The sequence below is a fragment of the Mastigoproctus giganteus genome, chromosome 8 (genome assembly GCF_048544385.1).
Source record: "Mastigoproctus giganteus isolate SK-2022 chromosome 8, ASM4854438v1, whole genome shotgun sequence".
Lineage (NCBI taxonomy): Eukaryota > Metazoa > Arthropoda > Arachnida > Uropygi > Thelyphonidae > Mastigoproctus > Mastigoproctus giganteus.
This window is the reverse complement of record NC_143582.1, coordinates 108,806,395-108,827,977: the sequence shown is the minus strand read 5'-3', so window position 1 is coordinate 108,827,977 and position 21,583 is coordinate 108,806,395. Positions and strand designations below refer to the sequence as shown.

At 39.5% G+C, this 21,583-nt stretch overlaps 1 protein-coding gene across 1 annotated transcript in view; it reads left to right on the top strand.

Moving 5' to 3' along the window:
• Positions 1-10,514, top strand: part of LOC150081760 (alcohol dehydrogenase class-3-like) — a 137,540-nt gene extending 127,026 nt beyond the window's left edge. The window contains exon 11 of the mRNA XM_090379624.1: positions 10,442-10,514. Coding sequence (XP_090235750.1) covers positions 10,442-10,469 — 28 coding nt within the window. The 3' untranslated portion in view covers positions 10,470-10,514. The remainder of the gene's footprint in view (positions 1-10,441) is intronic.
• Positions 10,515-21,583: the final 11,069 nt, after the last annotated feature.

The following is a 21,583-nucleotide window of genomic DNA, read 5'->3' as shown; positions in this document are numbered from 1 at the left end:
AGTCCTCAGATCTCCTACTCTTAATATAATCATTGCCTACGTGTACAACAATATCATGTTTTGTGCCCTTAAAAGATGATGTCTGCTCTACATCATTTTCTTTTGCCTCTGGCAAACATACTCTGGTTTTATTCCACTTATCTTTCTTGTAAAACATATTTCCTGTTTCTCTGAGAATAGAATCACTGACAATAATCACCTTCTGTGGGATCAGTACATTCTACCTTGAAGTATTTCTTTCATGTGTAAGAAATATTTTATGGCAGTTTCTCAGCTTTTAATTAAAGTCTAAACTTTATTATTATTTTTTTTTATTACCACTAGGGTTGAAGTTTGTCTCGCCTTTCCACGTGAATTTTATCAAAACTCATTTTAGTAAAAAAAACTAAGCTGAGGTGCTGGGCAATATTAACATCCCTTTTGATGTGTTCATGGGCTTTTCATGATTTTCAATTTTTCATGTTGCCTAAACACTGCTATGTTCATCCAACTCATTTGCATAAACCAGTGCAAACTGCCACCAACTTATCAGGTATTTACACAGATACATACCTCCTGAAGTTAGCCCTGCAGACCTGTATACAATAGTTAGAATGTGGCCTAACCATGGTCTTGTACAAAGGGATAACCACCTCTTTATCACTTCTAGCAAAGATTCTGAATATTGACATAAAATCGGCATGAGTTGTCCTGATAGCCTGTCTGCACGTCTCAGAGAACTTAAGAGTATTATCTGACTGCACAACTACCCCACAGATCTTTCTCATTTTCCACTACTCTGAGTGTAATGCCACACAGTTGGTATGTTAATTTGGGATTACTGCTACCCATATGCAGTACCTTGTATTTGTCAATGTTAAACTTCAACTGCTATTTCTCAGCCCATCAAACTAATTTTCCTAGCTCTTATTGTAGTAGCTGACCCTGATTAGTCATTATGATCCTGATTACTCTCATTCTTAAAACCATTGTATTGTCTGAAAACTTAGATATTAAGCCTGATATACCTTCATCAATATCATTAACAACACCACTCTGCATGGTTTTTGATGTTTGTAAATTTAATGTTTTTGATATTCACTTATTTTAAAAATGTTATTCATTTTTTCTATCATATGTTTTTTCACAAATCACTTAAGTTGATGTCATGAGATGTATTAAGTTAGGAGTAAATGCTGTAAATTTGTAAACTAAATCTTCACATGTTGGTTATATTGCTTTCAGTCATTTGTTTCTTGACCTTGAGAGGTTCATGTAGCTGTGTTTATCAGTGTGAGCTCAGTTTATTTTTGAGATTATCATGTCAAACTTGTGTCAAAAAGTGAGTAAAATGTCTTTACACAAGTGTTGGAACAATCCAGAGTTATTTTGTTATATTTGTGCGAGTTATGTAATCCTCAAGCAAAGTTATTATAGAATTTGTAAAAAATGTGTATTGTACTTATTCTGGTGACCAAAATAAATAATGGGCTCCACATAGTTTTCCAAACCTGTGTTGAAGCATCGAGATTGTGGAAACATAGTAACAAGAAGTTGGACGATAGCATAAGCTTAGTGTAGTATAGTGCATAATATAATATTGTCAATTAATCAGTAAATCTATTAATCTTGATAAACTTTATTGTCAATTAAATTGTATTTTTAACTCTATATATATATAACGACTTAATCGTAACAAATAATTAATACATAACTATAGTGGTACACGTGATACGGAAGTTGTATAAAGGGAACTCGTAGAAAACACTAGATACCGAAAAAATATATATATAACATAACTGTTTTGGGATATAACTTAAGGATTTAATTTTTGTTTTGAATTTTATTGAATTAAATCGGAATCATGACTCTGACCAGAGCAGCAAAGCAAAAGGCTCAAGCTAATGGGAGTGCTGTGGTTCAGGGGAGAACTGAGGGGGGCAGTTGCCCTCTGAATCACAGTCTTTTAAAATGCACTGTTTGCTTGATGTTTGCGGAGCAGTCGGGTACTGAACATGATACTGCCAAGGGGGAAGTCTTTGTGTGTGCACAATGTAAGGAGTGCAAGGAAATCAGGCGACAACTCAGCGTTGTTATGGGCCTTTATGAGAGCTTGAAGGACAGGGTGGATGCCCTCGAAGGAAATAAATTGAGGGGCCCATCAAGCTCTCAGCTGCCCATATCAACGCCAGAGCTTGCACTTGGTCATCAGGCAACACAGAGGCAGCCCCCTAGGCAGAATGCGCTGGTCCCACAGGAACTAGTAGTTGTTGGTGACTATTGTCAGGGAAACGGGGAACATGCTTTGTAAAAAGGAATAGGACCAGGGTATGTCTGCCAGGGGCAAAGGTTGATGACGTTGTAGAGCGGATATCATCTTTTAAGGGCACAAAAGGTGATATAGTTGTACACGTTGGCACTAATGATATTAAGAGTAGGAGACCGGCGGAATTACTTAGCAAGTACAGGTCACTGTTGAAAAAAAGCCGTGAATTAGGGTTGAACTTGAAAGTGTCTGCAATTCTGCCCAGACACAATAGGAGGGAGTATATGATGAGAGCCTTGTCGATCAATTCGGCCCTGGAGGGATTGTGCAAGGCTCAAGGGGTAGAATTTTTTTCAGCCTGGACTGTACTTGTTAACAGGAGAGATTGCTTCTACAGGGATGGGATACACTTAAATAGAAAGGGTGCAAGAATTTTTGCTGATGCTGTCGAGGCAGTGTTAGGTGGGTCGGAAAACTGCTAGTTGGGGGGATACAAGGACTAATAGATTAACAGTAGCCACTGGCAGAGGTGGAAGTGATTCTTGCACTGCTTCTATTGAAATGAGCAGAAGCCTGAAAAACAAGATGCAGGATATTTCAGAGACTGCTGGTAGTCATTGCGGTACAAGTAAACACATGGGTTGTGTTAGGGTAGTTAAGAATAGAAACAGGTGCATGTGTACCTGCGTGTACACCAATGCTAGGAGTTTGGTAAATAAATTTGATGAATTTGAGGTATTGCTCAAAACATCAAAGGCAGATATTGTTGGGATATCAGAGACGTGGTGTCACACAGATATAAGTAATGCGGAACTGGCATTTGGGGAATACAATGTGTATAGGAAGGATAGACAGGACAGGAGGGGAGGAGGGGGTTATGCTATTAATTAAGAAACACATAAAGTCCAAGGAAGTGAAGCCAGTCGACATCGATGGACAGGGCAGTGTCGAGTCAGTTTGGTGTGACATAAGCATAGGGAAATCAAAATTGAGAGTAGGAGTGTGCTATAGGCCTAATGACTCTGATGAGTATAATAAGATATTGTACAGGGAAATAGAGTGGGCCAGTAAATCAGAGAGTCTTATAATGGGGGATTTTAATTTCCCAGATATTGACTGGAATTTGTGGGTTGGTCACTCGCACACTAGCAAGGCTTTTGTGGATTTATTGGATGATTGTTTTCTACATCAGCATGTTCGTGAGGCAACAAGAGGGAGCAATACTCTTGATCTGATTATCAGTAGTGATTCTTCATGCATTAAGAATCTGCAGATAAATGAACCACTAGGTGGCAGTGATCACAGTGTGTTGAAGTGGGATTTACTCAAGGAGGTAACTACCATCAGAGGTAAAGGGGAGGGTTTTTGTTTTCGTAAAGGCGACTATGATGGTCTGAGACAGTATTTAAATTCTATACAGTGGGACCAACTGATGATGTTACCAACAGCAAACTCAAAATGGGAAGCATTCAAGGAACTAAGCTCCTTGAAGCTCTTGGAACAGAGAAGTTTTTCCTGATTTATTTTCTGATTTATTAGCTTAAATTGTCATATTAACTTATTTTCTAGAGTAGCTTTATGTTCCTAGTTACGATACTTAGTTTAAAGTTTAACTTAGACAGAGATTTTGTAAGTATTACTTAGTATCGGTAACGGTATCAAATCCACGTGTTACAAATTGAACGAGAAGTCTTTTTTTTAACCAAATTTAGTCGATTTATTAACCAATTGTTATATCAAATTATCTTCTATAAGTAGATTATAGACCTAGTGAGGATCCTTAGTTTATTCTAAATTGAGATAGCGAGATTTGGAAGCTAATCAATACTTACGAGTCCGTAGAAGTACCGTTCGAGAATTCCCGCCATTTTTACACGATAGCATAAGCTTAGTGTAGTATAGTGCCAATATAATACAATTAAATTGACAATATAATATAATATTGTCAATTAATCAGTAAATCTATTAATCTTGTTAAACTTTATTGTCGATTAAATTGTATTTTTAACTCTATATATTTATAACGACTTAATCGTAACAAATAATTAATACATAACTATAGTGGTACACGTGATACGGAAGTTGTATAAAGGGAACTCGTAGAAAACACTAGATACCGAAAAAAAAATAAAAATAAAAAATAACATAACTGTTTTTGGATATAACTTAAGGATTTAATTTTTGTTTTGAAATTTTATTGAATTAAATCGGAATCATGACTCTGACCAGAGCAGCAAAGCAAAAGGCTCAAGCTAATGGGAGTGCTGTGGTTCAGGGGAGAACTGAGGGGGGCAGTTGCCCTCTGAATCACAGTCTTTTAAAATGCACTGCTTGCTTGATGTTTGCGGAGCAGTCGGGTACGGGACATGATGCTGCCAAGGGGGATGTCTTTGTGTGTGCCCGATGTAAGGAGTGCAAGGAAATCAGGCGACAACTCAGCGTTGTTATGGGCCTTTATGAGAGCTTGAAGGACAGGGTGGATGCCCTCGAAGGAAATAAATTGAGGGGCCCATCAAGCTCTCAGCTGCCCACATCAACGCCAGAGCTTGCACTTGGTCATCAGGCAACACAGAGGCAGCCCCCTAGGCAGAATGCGCTGGTCCCACAGGAACTAGTAGTTGTTGGTGACTCTATTGTCAGGGAAATGGGGAACATACTTTGTAAAAAGGATAGGTGGAATAGGACCAGGGTATGTCTGCCAGGGGCAAAGGTTGATGACGTTGTAGAGCGGATATCATCTTTTAAGGGCACAAAAGGTGATATAGTTGTACACGTTGGCACTAATGATATTAAGAGTAGGAGACCGGCGGAATTACTTAGCAAGTACAGGACACTGTTGAAAAAAAGCCGTGAATTAGGGTTGATTTTGAAAGTGTCTGCAATTCTGCCCAGACACGATAGGAGGGAGTATATGATGAGAGCCTTGTCGATCAATTCGGCCCTGGAGGGATTGTGCAAGGCTCAAGGGGTAGAATTTTTTTCAGCCTGGACTGTACTTGTTAACAGGAGAGATTGCTTCTACAGGGATGGGATACACTTAAATAGAAAGGGTGCAAGAATTTTTGCTGATGCTGTCGAGGCAGTGTTAGGTGGGTCGGAAAACTGCTAGTTGGGGGGGGATACAAGGACTAATAGATTAACAGTAGCCACTGGCAGAGGCAGAAGTGATTCTTGCACTGCTTCTATTGAAATGAGCAGAAGCCTGAAAAACAAGATTCAGGATATTTCAGAGACTGCTGGGAGTCATTGCGGTACAAGTAAATACATGGGTTGTGTTAGGGTAGCTAAGAATAGAAACAGGTGCATGTATACCTGCGTGTACACCAATGCTAGGAGTTTGGTAAATAAATTTGATGAATTTGAGGTATTGCTCAAAACATCAAAGGCAGATATTGTTGGGATATCAGAGACGTGGTGTCACACAGATATAAGTAGTGCGGAACTGGAATTTGGGGAATACAATGTGTATAGAAAGGATAGACAGGACAGGAGGGGAGGAGGGGTTATGCTATTAGTTAAGAAACACATAAAGTCCAAGGAAGTGAAGCCAGTCGACAACGATGGACAGGGCAGTGTCGAGTCAGTTTGGTGTGACATAAGCATAGGGGAATCAAAATTGCGAGTAGGAGTGTTCTATAGGCCTAATGACTCTGATGAGTATAATAAGATATTGTACAGGGAAATAGAGTGGGCCAGTAAATCAGAGAGTCTTATAATGGGGGATTTTAATTTCCCAGATATTGACTGGAATTTGTGGGTTGGTCACTCGCACACTAGCAAGGCTTTTGTGGATTTATTGGATGATTGTTTTCTACATCAGCATGTTCGTGAGGCAACAAGAGGGAGCAATACACTTGATCTGATTATCAGTAGTGATTCTTCATGCATTAAGAATCTGCAGATAAATGAACCACTAGGTGACAGTGATCACAGTGTGTTGAAGTGGGATTTACTCAAGGAGGTAACTACCATCAGAGGTAAAGGGAAGGGTTTTTGTTTTCGTAAAGGTGACTATGATGGTCTGAGACAGTATTTAAATTCTATACAGTGGGACCAACTGATGATGTTACCAACAGCAAACTCAAAATGGGAAGCATTCAAGAAACTAATCTTGGAGGCTACCAGGCTTTACATACCAACTAAGAAATATTGTTCAAGGTTTAGGCCTAAATGGTTGTCAGATGAATTAATGAGACATGTAGCAGAGAAGAAAAATGCATGGGATACATACAAATTAATGGGTGACATGGAAGCCTATGATAGATATAAGTTGGTCTGTAACCAAGTCACAAAGGAGATTAGGCAGGCAAAGGCAGACTACGAAAAATCCTTGGCAAAGGATGCAAAGAAAAACAGAAAAGAGTTCTTTACATATTTGAACTCGAGAAGGAAAGGGATGAATCAGATTGGTCCACTGGATATTGATGGTTCAACAGTTGAGGATCCTGCTCAGGTGGTTAACAATCTAAATGAGTATTTTGCATCTACATTCACGCATGAGGAGTTATTCAGGAAGGAGAATGATGTAGGTAAAGTAAACATTGGCAGTGAGCTGGATGATTTTGTAATAACTGAGAGGAAAGTGGAGGAGAGATTGTTGAGGATAAACATAAAAAAGGCACCTGGGGTGGATGGGATCTATCCAGTTATATTAAAGGAGGCAGCAAAGGAAGTATGCAAACCCCTAGCCATAATTATGAGAGCTTCTTTGGACTCAGGGGAGGTACCCATAGACTGGAGATGTGCAAATGTAACCCCAATTCACAAAGGAGGATCAAAGGCTGACACAAGTAATTATAGACCTGTTAGTTTAACTTCTGTTCCAGGTAAATTAATGGAGGCACTGGTTAAAGAAGCACTGCAGGATCATCTAGACAAGAATTCAGTTATAGCTCAGACACAGCATGGTTTTGTTAAGGGCAGGTCTTGCCTGACCAATTTGATTGGATACTATGATGTAGTCACAAAAGAACTGGATGCAGGGAATAACTTTGATATTATATATTTGGATTTTAGAAAGGCTTTTGATACTGTTGCACATGGAAGACTGCTGCACAAATTGGAGCAGTGTGGCATTGGAGGCAAATTGCTGCTATGGATAAGGGGATGGTTGAGTGGCAGAAGACAGAGAGTGGTAATCAATGGACACTGCTCAACATGGACTAATGTTATTAGTGGAGTTCCTCAAGGTTCAGTGTTGGGTCCGTTGTTGTTTTCGGTGTTTATGAATGATATTGATGATGGGATATCAAGTTTAATGTCCAAGTTTGCAGATGATACAAAGGTTGGCAGGGTCGTTAAGGACACTACTGACGCTATGCTGCTGCAACAGGATCTGGAAAGGTTGAACAGATGGGCTGAGAGGTGGCAAATGAAGTTTAACATTGAAAAATGTAAAGTACTACATATGGGAAACAGTAACCCCAGAGCAACATATCAACTCTGCGGTACTACACTGACAGTGGTGGAGAATGAAAAGGACCTGGGGGTAATTGTGCAGGCAGATATGAAGTTCTCTGAGCAGTGCAGACGAGCTGCAAGAGTAGCTCATGGTGTCTTGTCAATGATATACAGGAATTTTTCTAGCAGGGATAAGGAGGTGATTATTCCCTTGTATAAGGCAATGGTTAGGCCACATCTTGAGTACTGTATACAGGTCTGGAGGCCTCATTTCAAGAAGGATGTAGAACTGCTGGAACGGGTACAGAGAAGGGCAACAAGATTAGTGAATGGAACAAAGGGTTGCTCTTACGAAGAAAGGCTTAAGTTTTGCAAATTACAGAGTCTGGAGACTAGGCACCGGCGAGGTGATCTGATAGAGGTGTATAAGGCTTTGAATGGTTTGAGCATGCTCAATGCCAATGGGATTCTTCATCTTGCTCAGAATAATCACCTCAGAGGGCATAAATTCAAATTGAGGAAGGACGGATGTCGGATAGATGTGCGGAAATTTGCCTTTGGCCAGCGGGTGGTTGGTTGGTGGAACCGACTTCCATCACTTGTTGTTGAAGTTGATAGCCTGAACAAATTTAAAGCTCAACTGGACAGGTATTTCGAACGAACAGAGGGGTGAAATGGGAGTGGGGTTTTTTTTTTTTGGCTGATGCTGAATAAGCTTGCTTTCTTGCATCATATGCCTCTACTAATGCTAATGCTAAGAAGACTGTGCCATTCGCAATTCCCATTATTTGGTGGGGGCTTACGATGACTATTACTTTTGCTTAGTTAATGTAGAGAAATACAATGCAAAGCTTAAGAAGAGCATTGTGTATCCTAATATTCTGTGTGCCAATAGACCAGTCCCACATGGAGATAACCTCAGATTCCATGCTCTTCACTTATATTAACCCCGGGGGCTTACATCTGGTGAGTATGGGCTGGGCACACCAATGGTCCTGAGCTGGATATCATCATTCTTCTTTCTTGGTAACTTGGGAATTTTTTTTTTTTTTTAATTTGGCTGATGCAGCATAAGCCTCTGGCTTCCTTGCACCATATAGCTAATAATAATAATATTGGAGAATGTAGCAGAGAGTGCTGAAGGTGAAGCTTTTGAAGATGCGACTGAAGTGTTATTATTAATAGCCATATGGTGCAAGGAAGCCTTAGGCTGATGCTGCACCGACCAGAAAAAAAATTTCCCTGTTACCATGAGAGAGAGAGAGAGAGAGAGAGAGAGAAGCAGAAAGGAATCACCAAGAAAGAGAAGAATGATGATATACAGCTCAAGACCCTGGGTATGCCAAGCCCATACTTGCCAGATGTGAGTCCCTGGGGGTAAACATGCCTGGAAACATTGAGCCCAGCCCTCAACTGTTTTCAACAGCATGAACTAAATGATCTGGTAAGAAATTTAAATTGACTAAAGGAATCTGCAAAACTCCTTGGTTCCAGACTTAAGTCAAAAAATCTTATCACATAGGATGTTTTTCTCATGGACAGATTCAGAGAATGTAAATTAGTCTCTACTTTTCTGAGGATGATTTTTTTTTTTTTGCTATGAACAAACACTACATTCAATATAAATTCCTAAAAAGAACAACAAGTGTAATAAAATTTTTCTTTCTACCAGTATTTTTTTCATTAACTGAAAGATTAATGCAAGTTGAAGTTTAAAATGGCTGTGATTATGTATACTTAGTAGGTCTTGCTGCTTGGAACCCGCCACAAATTTCCAACTGCCTTAGTGGCTCAATTTGTCAAGAATATTGAATCTGCATTGTTGTTGTTATTAGTTACATTTTTACCTTTATTTGTATTGAGTATTACTGATAACTGATCTTTAATAACAAACAGCTATGTAAAGTTAAGCACAGAAATATTCATTCCTGTTTCATTTGTTTTTTTTTTATTTCCTGAGAATGAATTATTGTGAGAATAAATTATTGTGAGAATGAATGAATTAATCCTAATTATTGTGCCTTTTGAGATATATATATATATATATATATATATATATATATATATTTTTTTTTTATTTTTTTTTTTCCCTTTAACTTTTGTTTCAGGAAATTGTGCTTTTTACCCCAGAATTTCTTACTTTTTTTTTTTAAATAATTCTTTTGAATGTTATTTCTTTTGTCAATATTTGCAAGGAGAGATGCCACACATTACTGTACAGTTAGCTTAAAATTATTTAACATAGGTAAACATGCTTGTTGAAAAGAAACCATCACATACAATTGTTCTGTTTGTTTGTTTTTTTTCCTTCAAGTAAAATCAGTTTACATTCATTTCAGAAGTACACTGTTTTTAGACTAAAGTAAGGAGGGGAACAACTTTACTGTTAAGAAAAAAACAAAAAAAAACAGTTTATTAGGCAAAATTTTAATTTAGAAATTGTATGAGCTGGATATCATCATTCTTCTCTTTCTTGATGATTCCCTTCTATTTCCGTCTCTCTCTCTCTCTCTCTCTTCTCTCTCTCTCTCTCTCTCTCTCTCTCTCTCTCTCTCTCTCACTCACTCACAGGGTAACTTGGAAATTTTTTTTTTAGCTAGCGCAGCATAAACCTCAGGCTTCCTTGCACTACATGACTAGTAATAATAATAATCAAAAATAAGTGCGATAGCTTTGTGTGTTTAATTGAAATACCCTGTATATATACTGTATATGTAAATTTGTTTATATTTATTATTAGCTATGAAGAATTATGATTTGTCATTTTTTAAATTATTTCTTCTCTTTATTTTCCAGAATTCGAAGTGTGATTATCTACAAGTGAGAGTTATTATTCTCATCAGCAGCACTGTTTGAGGACAAAGATGCCTTAAATTTTAATGTAATTTTACTTATTTCAACTTAATTTTCATGGATTTACATAAACGATAATAAACTTTTGTTCAAATAAATACTGTTGATTCTGTTTTATCTGTTAATGAAGTAAAACTCAATAATGAAAAAAAAAAGCTTTCATATGGTCGTGTTATGATAACTGTGAATTTTAAACATTCACTTAAAAGTTGAAAGATAATCTACATAGGTATGCCGACCGTGTATTGGATTTTTGAGGAAAGTCCCATTTTCCCTATAAACCATCAGTGTCAGGAATCAGGAAATTCACAAATTTGGGTAAATCATAAATGAAAGAGGTATGTAACCATTAGAGTAAAATGTGCATGTCACAAAACAGATTGAGAACCATGAAAATGGATCCTCATGAGCTGCAAAAACATTGCAATTAGTTATGAAAGCACTTGCATACTAGCCCAGATTAACCCCGGGGGCTCACATCTGTTGAGTATGGGCTTGGCACACCCAGGGTCCTGAGCTGGATATCATCATTCTTCTCTTTCTTGGTGATTCCCTTCTACTTTTGACTCTCTCTCTCTCTCTCTCTCTCTCTCTCTCTCTCTCTCTCTCAGGATAACTCGGGAACTTTTTTTTTTCCTGGTGCAACATAAGCCTCGGCTTCCTTGCATCATATGGTTATTAATAATAATAATAATAATAATTACTTTTTACATATAACAGGGGGTGGCCAAAACTTGATAATCCAAAGGAGAGTAATAAATATTATATAGTTGTTATTAAACTGAATGGCTTAGTTTAGAGAATGGGATAGGAGGGAGTATATGATGAGAGCCTTGTCGATCAATTCGGTCCAGGAGAGATTGTGCAAGACTCAAGGGAAAGAATTGTTCTCAGCATGGTCTGTGCTTGTTAACTGCTTCTACAGGGATGGGATACACTTAAATAGAAAGGGTGCAAGAATATTTGCTGATGCTATCGAGGCAGTGTTAGGTGGGTCAGAAAACTGCTAGCTTGGGGGATACATGGACTAATAGATTGATAGTAGCTGCTGGCAGAGGTAAAAGTGATTCTTGCACTACTTCTATTGAAATGCAATTGAGCAGCAGCCTTGGAAAGCAAGGCAATGGGATTTTCCAGGACTGCTGGGAGTCGTGTGTGGTATGGTTGTTTTTTGGCGCATTAGCTGCTATGGCTATAGTGCGCCTATTCGTAGTTATATCAGAAAATAATTAATTAAGAATGTAGCAGTTCAAATTCATTTCAGTTCTGAAACCTATTCATAAAAAATTATACACTCCAATTTGTTAGGAGTCAGTGGAACAAGTAAATACGTGGGCTGTGTTAGGGTAACTAAGAATAGAAACAGGTGCATGTATACTGGCATGTACACCAATGCTAGGAGTATAGTTAATAAATTTGATGAGCTTGAAGTGCTAGTCAAGACATCAAAGGCAGATATTGTTGGGATATCAGAGACACAGTGTTACACAGACATAAGCAGTGCGGAACTGGAATTTGGGGAGTACAATTTGTACAGAAAGGATAGACAGGACAGGAAGGGAGGAGGGGTTATGCTGTTAGTTAAGAAACACACAAAATCTATGGAAGTGCATCCAATTGATGTTGGTGGACAATGCAATGTTGAGTCTGTTTGGTGTGACATAAGCACTGGGAGATCAAATTTGAGAGTATGAGTGTGTTATAGGTCTAATGAATCTGATGAGTATAATGAGCAATTGTGCAGAGAAATAGTGGGCCAGTAAATTATAGTATCTTATAATGGGGGATTTTAATTTCCTGGATATTGACTAGACTTTGTGGGTTGGTCACTCACACACTAGCAAGGCTTTTGTGGATTTATTGGATGATTGTTTTTTTTACAGCATCATGTTTGGGAGGCAACTACAGGGAGTAATACTCTTGATCTGATTATCAGTAGTGATTCTTCATGCATTAAGAATCTGCAGATAAAGGAACCACTAGGTGGCACTGATCAGTGTGCTAAAGTGGGATTTACTCAGAGGTTACTATCATCATGGGTAAAGGGAAGGGTTTTTGCTTTTGTAAAGGTGAATATGGTGGTCTGAGACAGAACAGTATTTAAATTCTATATGGTGGGATCAACTGATGATATTACCAACAGAAAATTCAAAATGGGAAGCATTCAAAGAAATAATCTTGGAAGCTATTAGGCTTTTCATACAAACTAAGAAATATTGTTCAAGACTTAGCATTAGTAGAGGCATGTGATGCAAGAAAGCAAGCTTATGCAGCATCAGCCAGAAAAAAAAAACTTCCATTGCACCCTTCCGTTCGTTCAAAATAACTGTCCAGCTGAGCCTTATATTTACTTAGGCTATCAACTTCCACAACAAGGGATGGAAGTCTGTTCCCCCAACCAAATACCCGCTGGCTAAAGGCAAATTTCCGCGCATCTATCCTACATCTGTCTTTCCTCAATTTGACTTTATGCCCTCTCAGGTGATTATTCTGAGCAAGAGGAAGAATCCCATCAGCATTGAGCATGCTCAAACCATTCAAGGCTTTATACCCCTCTATCAGATCACCTTGCCGGTGCCTAGTCTCCAGACACTGTAATTTGCAAAACCTAAGCCTTTCTTCGTAAGAGCAACCCTTTGTTCCATATACTAATCTTGTTGCCCTTCTCTGTACTCGTTCCAGCAGCTCTACATCGTTCTTGAAATGAGGCATCCAGACCTGTATACAGTACTCAAGGTGTGGTCTGACCATTGCCTTATACAAGGAGATAATCACCTCTTTATCCCTGTTAGAAAAATTCCTGTATATCATTGACAAGACACCATGAGCTACTCTTGCAGCCCATCTGCACTGCTCAGAAAACTTCATATCTGCCTGCACAATTACCCCCAGGTCCTTTTCATTCTCTACCACTGTCAGTGTAGTACCACAGAGTTGATGCGTTGCTCTTGGTTTACTGTTTCCCATATGTAGTACTTTATATTTGTCAATGTTAAACTTCATTTGCCACCGCTCAGCTCATGTGCTCAACCTTTCCGGATCCTGTTGCAGCAGTGTATACTGTCAGTAATGTCCTTAACAGCCCCGCGAACCTTTGTATCATCTGCAAACTTGGACATTATGCTTGATATACCATCATCAATATCATTTATAAATACAGAAAACAACAATGGACCCAACACTGAACCCTGCGGGACTCCACTAATAACATTAGTCCACTATGAGCAGTGTCCATTGATCACCACTCTGTCTTCTTCTCCTCAACCATGCCTTTATCCATAGCAGCAATTTGCCTCCAATGCCACACTGCTCCAATTTGTGCAGTAATTTTCCTGGACAGGAAAATTAATGTTGGCACTGGTTAAAGAAGCACAGCACTATCATCTAGATCATTTAGGCCTAAATTAATGTCAAATGAACTAACCAGACATGTTGCAGAGAAAAAAAATGCATGAGATACATATAAATTAACAGGTGACACAGAAGCCTATGATAGATATAAGCTGGTCTGTAACCAAGTCACAAAGGCGGTTAGGCAGGCAAAGACAGATTACGAGAAATCTTTAACAAAGGATGCAAAGAAAAACAGCGAAGAGTTCTTTACTTATGTAAACTTTAGAAGGAAGGGGATGAATCAGATTGGTCCACTTGATATCAATGGTTCAACCGTTAATTATCCTGCTCAGGTAGCTAATGAACTAAATGAATATTTTGTATTCACACATGAGGAGTTATTCAGGGAGAGGAATGCCAGAGGTGTATTAAACTCTGGTAGTAAACTAGATAATCTTGTAATAACTGAGAGTAAAGTGGAGGAGAAATTGTTGAGGATAAACATAAAAAAGGCATCCGGGGTGAATGGGATCTATCCAGTTATATTAAAGGAGGCAGCAAAGGAAGTAAGCAAACCCCTAGCCATAATTATGAGAGCTTCTTTGGACTCAGGGGAGGTACCCATAGACTGGAGATGTGCAAATGTAACCCCAATTCATAAAGGAGGATCAAAGGCTGACACAAGTAATTATAGACCTGTTAGTTTAACTTCTGTTCCAGGGAAATTAATGGAGGCACTGGTTAAAGAAGCATTGCAAGATCATCTAGACAAGATTTCATCTATAGCTCGGACACAGCATGGGTTTGTTAACGGGAACTCTTCTGTGAGCAATTTGATTGGATACTATGATGTAGTCACAAAAGAACTGGATGCAAAGAATAATTTTGGTATCATATATTTGGATCTTAGAAAGGCTTTTGATAATGTTGCTCATGGAAGACTGCTGCACAAATTGGGGCAGGGTGGCATTGGAGGCAAATTGCTGCTATGGATAAAGGGATGGTTGAGTGGGAGAAGACAGTGTGGTAATCAATGGGCACTGCTCTTTGTGGAATAATGTTATCAATGGTCCCCCAGGGTTCAATGTTGGGTCCATTGTTGTTTTCTGTATTCATTAATGATATTGATGATGGTATATCAGGCTTAATGTCCAAATTTGCATATGATATGCAGGTTGGAAGGGTTGTTAATGACAGCACGCTAGTGCAACAGGATCTAGAAAAGTTGTACAGGTAGAATGAGAGGTGGCAACTGAAGTTTAATGTTGACAAATGTAAAGTACCGCATATGGGAGCAGTAACCCTAGAGTAATGTATCAAGTGTGTGGTACTACACCGACAGTGGTAGAGAGTGAAAAGGATCTGCGGGTAATCAGACATGTGGCAGAGAAGAAAAATGCATGGGATGCATATAAATTAACAGGTGACACAGAAGCCTATGATTGATATAAGCTGGTCTGTAACCAAGTCACAAAGGAGGTTAGGCAGGCAAAGGCAGATTACCAGAAATCTTTGGCAAAGGATGCAAAGTTCAGGCAGATATGAAATTTTCTGAGCTGTGCAGACGGTCTGCAAGAGTAACTCATGGTGTGTTGACAATGATATACAGGAATTTTTCTAGTAGGGAAAAGGAGGCGATTATCCCCTTGTATAAGGCAATGGTCAGGCCATGGCTTGAGTACTGTATACAGGTCTGGATGCCTCATTTTAAGAAGGAATTAAAGCTGTTGAAATTAGTACAAAGAAGGACAACAAGATTAGTGAATGGAACGAAGGGTTGCTCTTACAAAGAATGGCTTAAGTTTTGCAGTTTAGTGTCTAGAGACTAGGTGCCTGCTAGGTGATCTGATTGAGGTGTATAAAGCCTTGAATGGTTTGAGCATGCTCAATGCTGATGGGACTCTTCCTCTTTCTCAGCTTAATCACCTGAGAGGGCATAAATTCAAATTGAGGAAAGACAGTTCTAGGATAGATGTGTGGAAGTTTGCCTTTAGCTAGCTGGTAGTTGATTGGTGGAACAGACTTTCATCTTTTGTTGTGGAAATTGATAGCCTAAATAAATTTAAGGCTCAGCTGGACAGATATTTGGAATGAAAGGAGGTGTGAAATGGGAGTGTTTTTTTTTTTTTTGACTGAGGGTCCATAAGCTTGCTTTCTTGCATTGTATATCTCTACTAATTCTAATGCTAATTACTCTCAACAGCCATCAAAACTCACTGAGTAATTGTGCCTATAAAATTGCTACCACATGGTTGCTTCTGTGTCTCGAGTTCTAATGTTTGTTGAAAGTAGAAATTTTGTTTTATGTAGCTTTTTTTTTACTATTATTATAATTATCTGCTGACATCAGGCACTGAAATAAGTGTTTCATGTGCGATAATAAATTTGGAGTTCGATTGTACCGATTTCTGAAAGAACATTTAAGGTAATTTATCAGAATTGATAGAACCTGAAATTTTTAATGAAATGTTAAAAAAAATACTGAATAGCTAATTAATAACTAATTCATAACTTATTGCATTAATTGATATTAATCGATTATGTATTGTATTGATATTAATCGAAGTAAAAGTTTATGAAATAATTAAATTATTCCATAAAAAACTTCATGAAATATTATTATTATTATTAGCAGCTATATGATGCAAAGAAGCCTGAGGCTTATGCTGCACCAGCCAAAAAAAAAAAAATTCCCCGAGTTACCCTGAGAGAGAGAGAGAGAGAGAGAGAGAAAAAAGTAGAAAGGAATCACCAAGAAAGAGAAGAATGATGATATTCAGCTCAGGGTCCTGGGTGTGCCAAGCCCATACTCACCAGATGTGAGCCCACAGGGTTAGATGTGAGCCCCTGAGGTTATGTCATAGCATCTTTACTGTTTCTGAAATCAAGTCAAGCAAACCAGAGTCCCACTGACAATGTGAAAGAGTTAATTGCCCAGGTATTGAGGATATGGATATTTATAATGAAAATGTATTGGCATATGTCTCAGGCTACCTAGCTAGAAATCTTTTAAAGAGCAATAATTGTGAAATTCAGGTTCACGAAGAACCTGATAGTTCCTACAATCTTGAAAAAAATCACGTAGGACGTAACAACCCCAGTGGCTCACACTGGTGAGTGCGGGCTTGGCACACCCAGGTCCCGAGCTGGATATTATCATTGTTCTCTTTCTTGGTGATTCCCTTCTTCTTCTTTCTCTCTATCTCTGGATAATTCAGAATTTTTTTTTTTTTTTTTTTTTTTTAGCCTGGTGCAGCATAAGCCTCAGGCTTCCTTGCACCATTTGGCTAATAATAATAATAATAGTAGTAAACAATCAACTACTAAGGATAAAGAATATGGAAACAGAGGAGGAAGAACATGCCACCACCAAACTAGAGGAGGAAGAGCAAGAAGAAATACAACCCACAGCAGCTGAAGTGAAAACAGACGAGGTCATGATATTCAGAATAGAGGATGAGTGGAAGAAGGTCCTAACAGAATTCCAAGGAATGGACCCCACAAAGGCTCACATGATACCGAGGCAGAGGCTGAATAGAACCTTGTGGAGAGTCACAGCCTGGCAATCCAAAGGTTGAGGGTTCGAATCCCACCTAGGGCTTGTATCAGAGTAAAAAGTAAGAAGTTATGGCCACAGAAGCTGTTGCAGCAACAACTAACAAAAAAAAAAAAAAAGAAAAAAAAAAGTCAGTCCATCTGAATCGGCACATAATACCGCATTACCTCGACATCAATGGTGCAACACTGGAGGCCATCCACACAGCAGTGTATTGTGCTGCAGTAGCAGCCACGAGGATTAATGGAATAGAAGTGAGAGACCAGCAGAAGAACCGAAAGGAATTGCCAGCTTGGGAAAGAAGACTTCAGCAGAAGTTAGAAGAAATAAGAGTAAAGATAGGCCAATTGACCCAGTACCAATACGAATAAAAAATTAATTGGAAAAGTGAAGAGCATCCTCAAGAAAGACAGCGTCCACAACAAACTTGAGACAAAAAATCAGAGAATAAGAGAGTACTTGGACACATTGAAACAGTACCTCCTTGCACTCACCAAGAGAGAGCCCTTTCTCTGAGAGCCCTATTTGTACCGACTATGCCGGTACAAATAGGGCTCTCAGAGAAAAATAAACGACCAAATCTTTGATGAGCACCAAAGAGGCTTCTCCAGGAATCTTGGAGAAGACGAGAAAGAAGGCAACAGACCACCCGAGAAGAAGACGATTGAGGAGTTCTGGGGAAGCATATGGAGCAGGGAATTAAGACACAACAGCCGAGCCGCTTGGATAGAATTAGAATGCAAGAAAACCAAGGACACAAGAAATGAGAGGGTGAGAGATTCGAGAAGTAGTAAAACAGACGATCGAGAACTCTCACAACTGGCGAACTCCAGGATTAGATAACGTCCAAAACTACTGGTACAAGAAGCTCACTTGCACACACAAGCACCTGGCAGAGCAGTTCACCCGAATGATATGGCACCCAGAGATAATGCCAAAGCTTCTCACTCAAGGAATCACATATCTGAAGCCTAAACACGAAGATACAAGAAACCCGGTGAAATATAGGCCAATCACATGCTTACCAACAATACAAGATCCTGACCAGCTGCCTAACCAGGAAGATATCAGACCACTTGGAGAGCCAGAACATAATGGCCCAACAGCAGAAAGGATGCAAGCGGCTGTGCAAAGGATGCAAGGAGCAATTGACCATAGATGTTGTGGTTATGGAGCAAGCCTGCAAGAAGCGCCGCAACATGTACGCAGCCTACATCGATCACCGCAAGGCCTTCGACTCTGTGCCCCATAGCTGGCTAATATAGGTGCTGAACATCTACAAAGTCAATCCGACAGTGAGAAACTTCCTATGAGAAACGATGGCGAAATGGAGTACCACCATTAAGGTCAAAAACATCACACCAGGCCAATCCACATCAGGAGAGGAATCCCTCAGGGAGATGCCCTGAGCCCATTGTGGTTCTGTCTAGAACTGAACCTGCTATCTACCATGCTGAACAGTAGCAAGTATGGATATAACCTCAAAAAAGGAAGGAAGAACCAGTACACCCTCACAGACCTGATGTACATGGATGATAGCAAGCTTTACGCGGGAACCAAGAAGCACCTCCAGCAACTGCTCCAGATCACGGAAGAATTCAGCAAAGATATTAGGATGGAATTTGGACTAGACAAATGCAAGACCCACTGATTGCGCTAGGAAAAATTAGTCAACCGAAACTATCAGCTGCAGAATGGCAAAGAGATGGAAGCCATGGCAGAGGGAGAGGCCTACAAATACTTGGGGGTGATGTAGGCTCAGCAGTTACAGGACAAGGAAATTAAGGCCTGCCTGTCCGAGAGCCTTGTCGATCAATTCGGCCCTGGAAAGATTGTGCAAGGCTCAAGGGGTAGAATTTTTTTCAGCCTGGACTGTACTTGTTAACAGGAGAGATTGCTTCTACAGGGATGGGATACACTTAAATAGAAAGGGTGCAAGAATATTTGCTGATGCTATCGAGGCAGTGTTAGGTGGGTCGGAAAACTGCTAGCTTGGGGGAGACAAAGACCAATAGATTGACAGTAGCCACTGGCAGAGGTGAAAGAGATTCTTGCACTGCTTCTATTAGAATGAGCAGAAGCCTGAAAAACAAGATGCATGGTATTTCAGAGACTGCTGGGAGCCATTGCGGTACAAGTAAACACATGGGTTGTGTTAGGGTAGCTAAGAATAGAAACAGGGGCAGGTATACTTGCGTGTACACCAATGCTAGGAGTTTAGTAAATAAATTTGATGAATTTGAGGTATTGCTCAAAACATCAAAGGCAGATATTGTTGGGATATCAGAGACGTGGTGTCACACAGATATAAGGGATGCAGTACTGCAATTTGGGGAGTACAACGTCTACAGAAATGATAGACAGAATAGGAAGGGGGGAGGGGTTATGCTATTAGTTAAGAAACACATAAAAACCAAGGAAGTGAAGCCAGTCGACATCGCTGGACAGTGCAGTGTGGAGTCAGTTTGGTGTGACATAAACATTGGGAGATCAAAATTGAGAGTAGGAGTGTGCTATAGGCCTAATGACTCTGATGAGTATAATAAGGAACTGTACAGGGAAATAGAGTGGGCCAGTAAATCAGAGTGTCTTATAATGGGAGATTTTAATTTCCCAGATATTGACTGGAATTTGGGGGCTGGTTACTCACACACTAGCAGGGCTTTTGTGGATTTATTGGATGATTGTTTTCTACATCAGCACGTTCGGGAGGCAACTAGAGGGAGTAATACTCTTGATTTGATTATCAGCAGTGATTCTTCATGCATTAAGAATCTGCAGATAAATGAACCACTAGGTGGCAGTGATCACAGTGTGCTGAAGTGGGATTTACTCAAAGAGGTAACTACCATTAGGGGTAAAGGGAAGGGTTATTGCTTCCGTAAAGGCGACTACGATGGACTGAGACAGTATTTAAATTCTATACAGTGGGACCAACTGATGATGTTACCAACAGCAAATTCAAAATGGGAAGCATTCAAAGAACTTATCTTGGAAGCTACTAGGCTTTACATACCAACTAAGAAATATTGTTCAAGGTTTAGGCCAAAATGGATGTCAGATGAACTAATGAGGCATATGGCAGAGAATAAAAATGCATGGGATACATACAAATTAACACATGACACAGAAGCCTATGATAGATACAAGTTGATATGCAACCAAGTTACAAAGGAGGTTAGGCAGGCGAAGGCAGATTACGAGAAATCCTTGGCAAGGGATGCAAAGAAAAACAGCAAAGAGTTCTTTACTTATGTAAACTCTAGAAGGAAGGGGATGAATCAGATTGGTCCACTTGATATTGATGGGTCAACTGTTGATGATCCTGCTCAGGTAGCTAACAAACTAAATGAATATTTTGCATCGACATTCACACATGAGGAGTTATTCAGCGAGGGGAATGCCAGAGGTGTATTCAACTCTAGCAGTAAGCTACAGAATCTTGAAATAACTGGGAGTAAAGTGGAGGAGAAACTGTTGAAGATAAACACAGGAAAGGCACCCGGGGTGGATGGGATCTATCCAGTTATATAAAAGGAGGCAGCAAAGGAAGTAAGCAAACCCTTAGCCATAATTATGAGAGCTTCCTTGGACTCAGGGGAGGTACCCATAGACTGGAAATGTGCAAATGTGACCCCAATTCACAAAGGAGGATCAAAGGCTGACACAAGTAATTATAGACCTGTGAGCTTAACTTCTGTTCCAGGAAAATTAATGGAGGCACTGGTTAAAGAAGCACTGCAGGATCATTTAGACAAGACTTCAGTTATAGCTAAGACACAGCATGGTTTTGTTAAGGGGAAGTCTTGCCTGACCAACTTGATTGGATACTATGATGCAGTCACAAAAGAACTGGATGCAGGGAATAACTTTGATATTATATACTTGGATCTTAGAAAGGCTTTTGATACTGTTGCACATGGAAGACTGCTACACAAATTGGAGCAGTGTGACATTGTAGGCAAATTGCTGCTATGGATAACGGGGTGGTTGAGGGGGAGAAGACAGAGAGTGCTAATCAATGGACACTGCTCATCGTGGACTGATGTTATTAGTGGAGTCCCTCGGGGCTCAGTGTTGGGTCCATTATTGTTTTCTGTATTTATAAATGATATTGATGATGGTATATCGGGCTTAATGTCCGAGTTTGCAGACGATACAAAGGTTGGCAGGGTTGTCAAGGACACTACTGACAC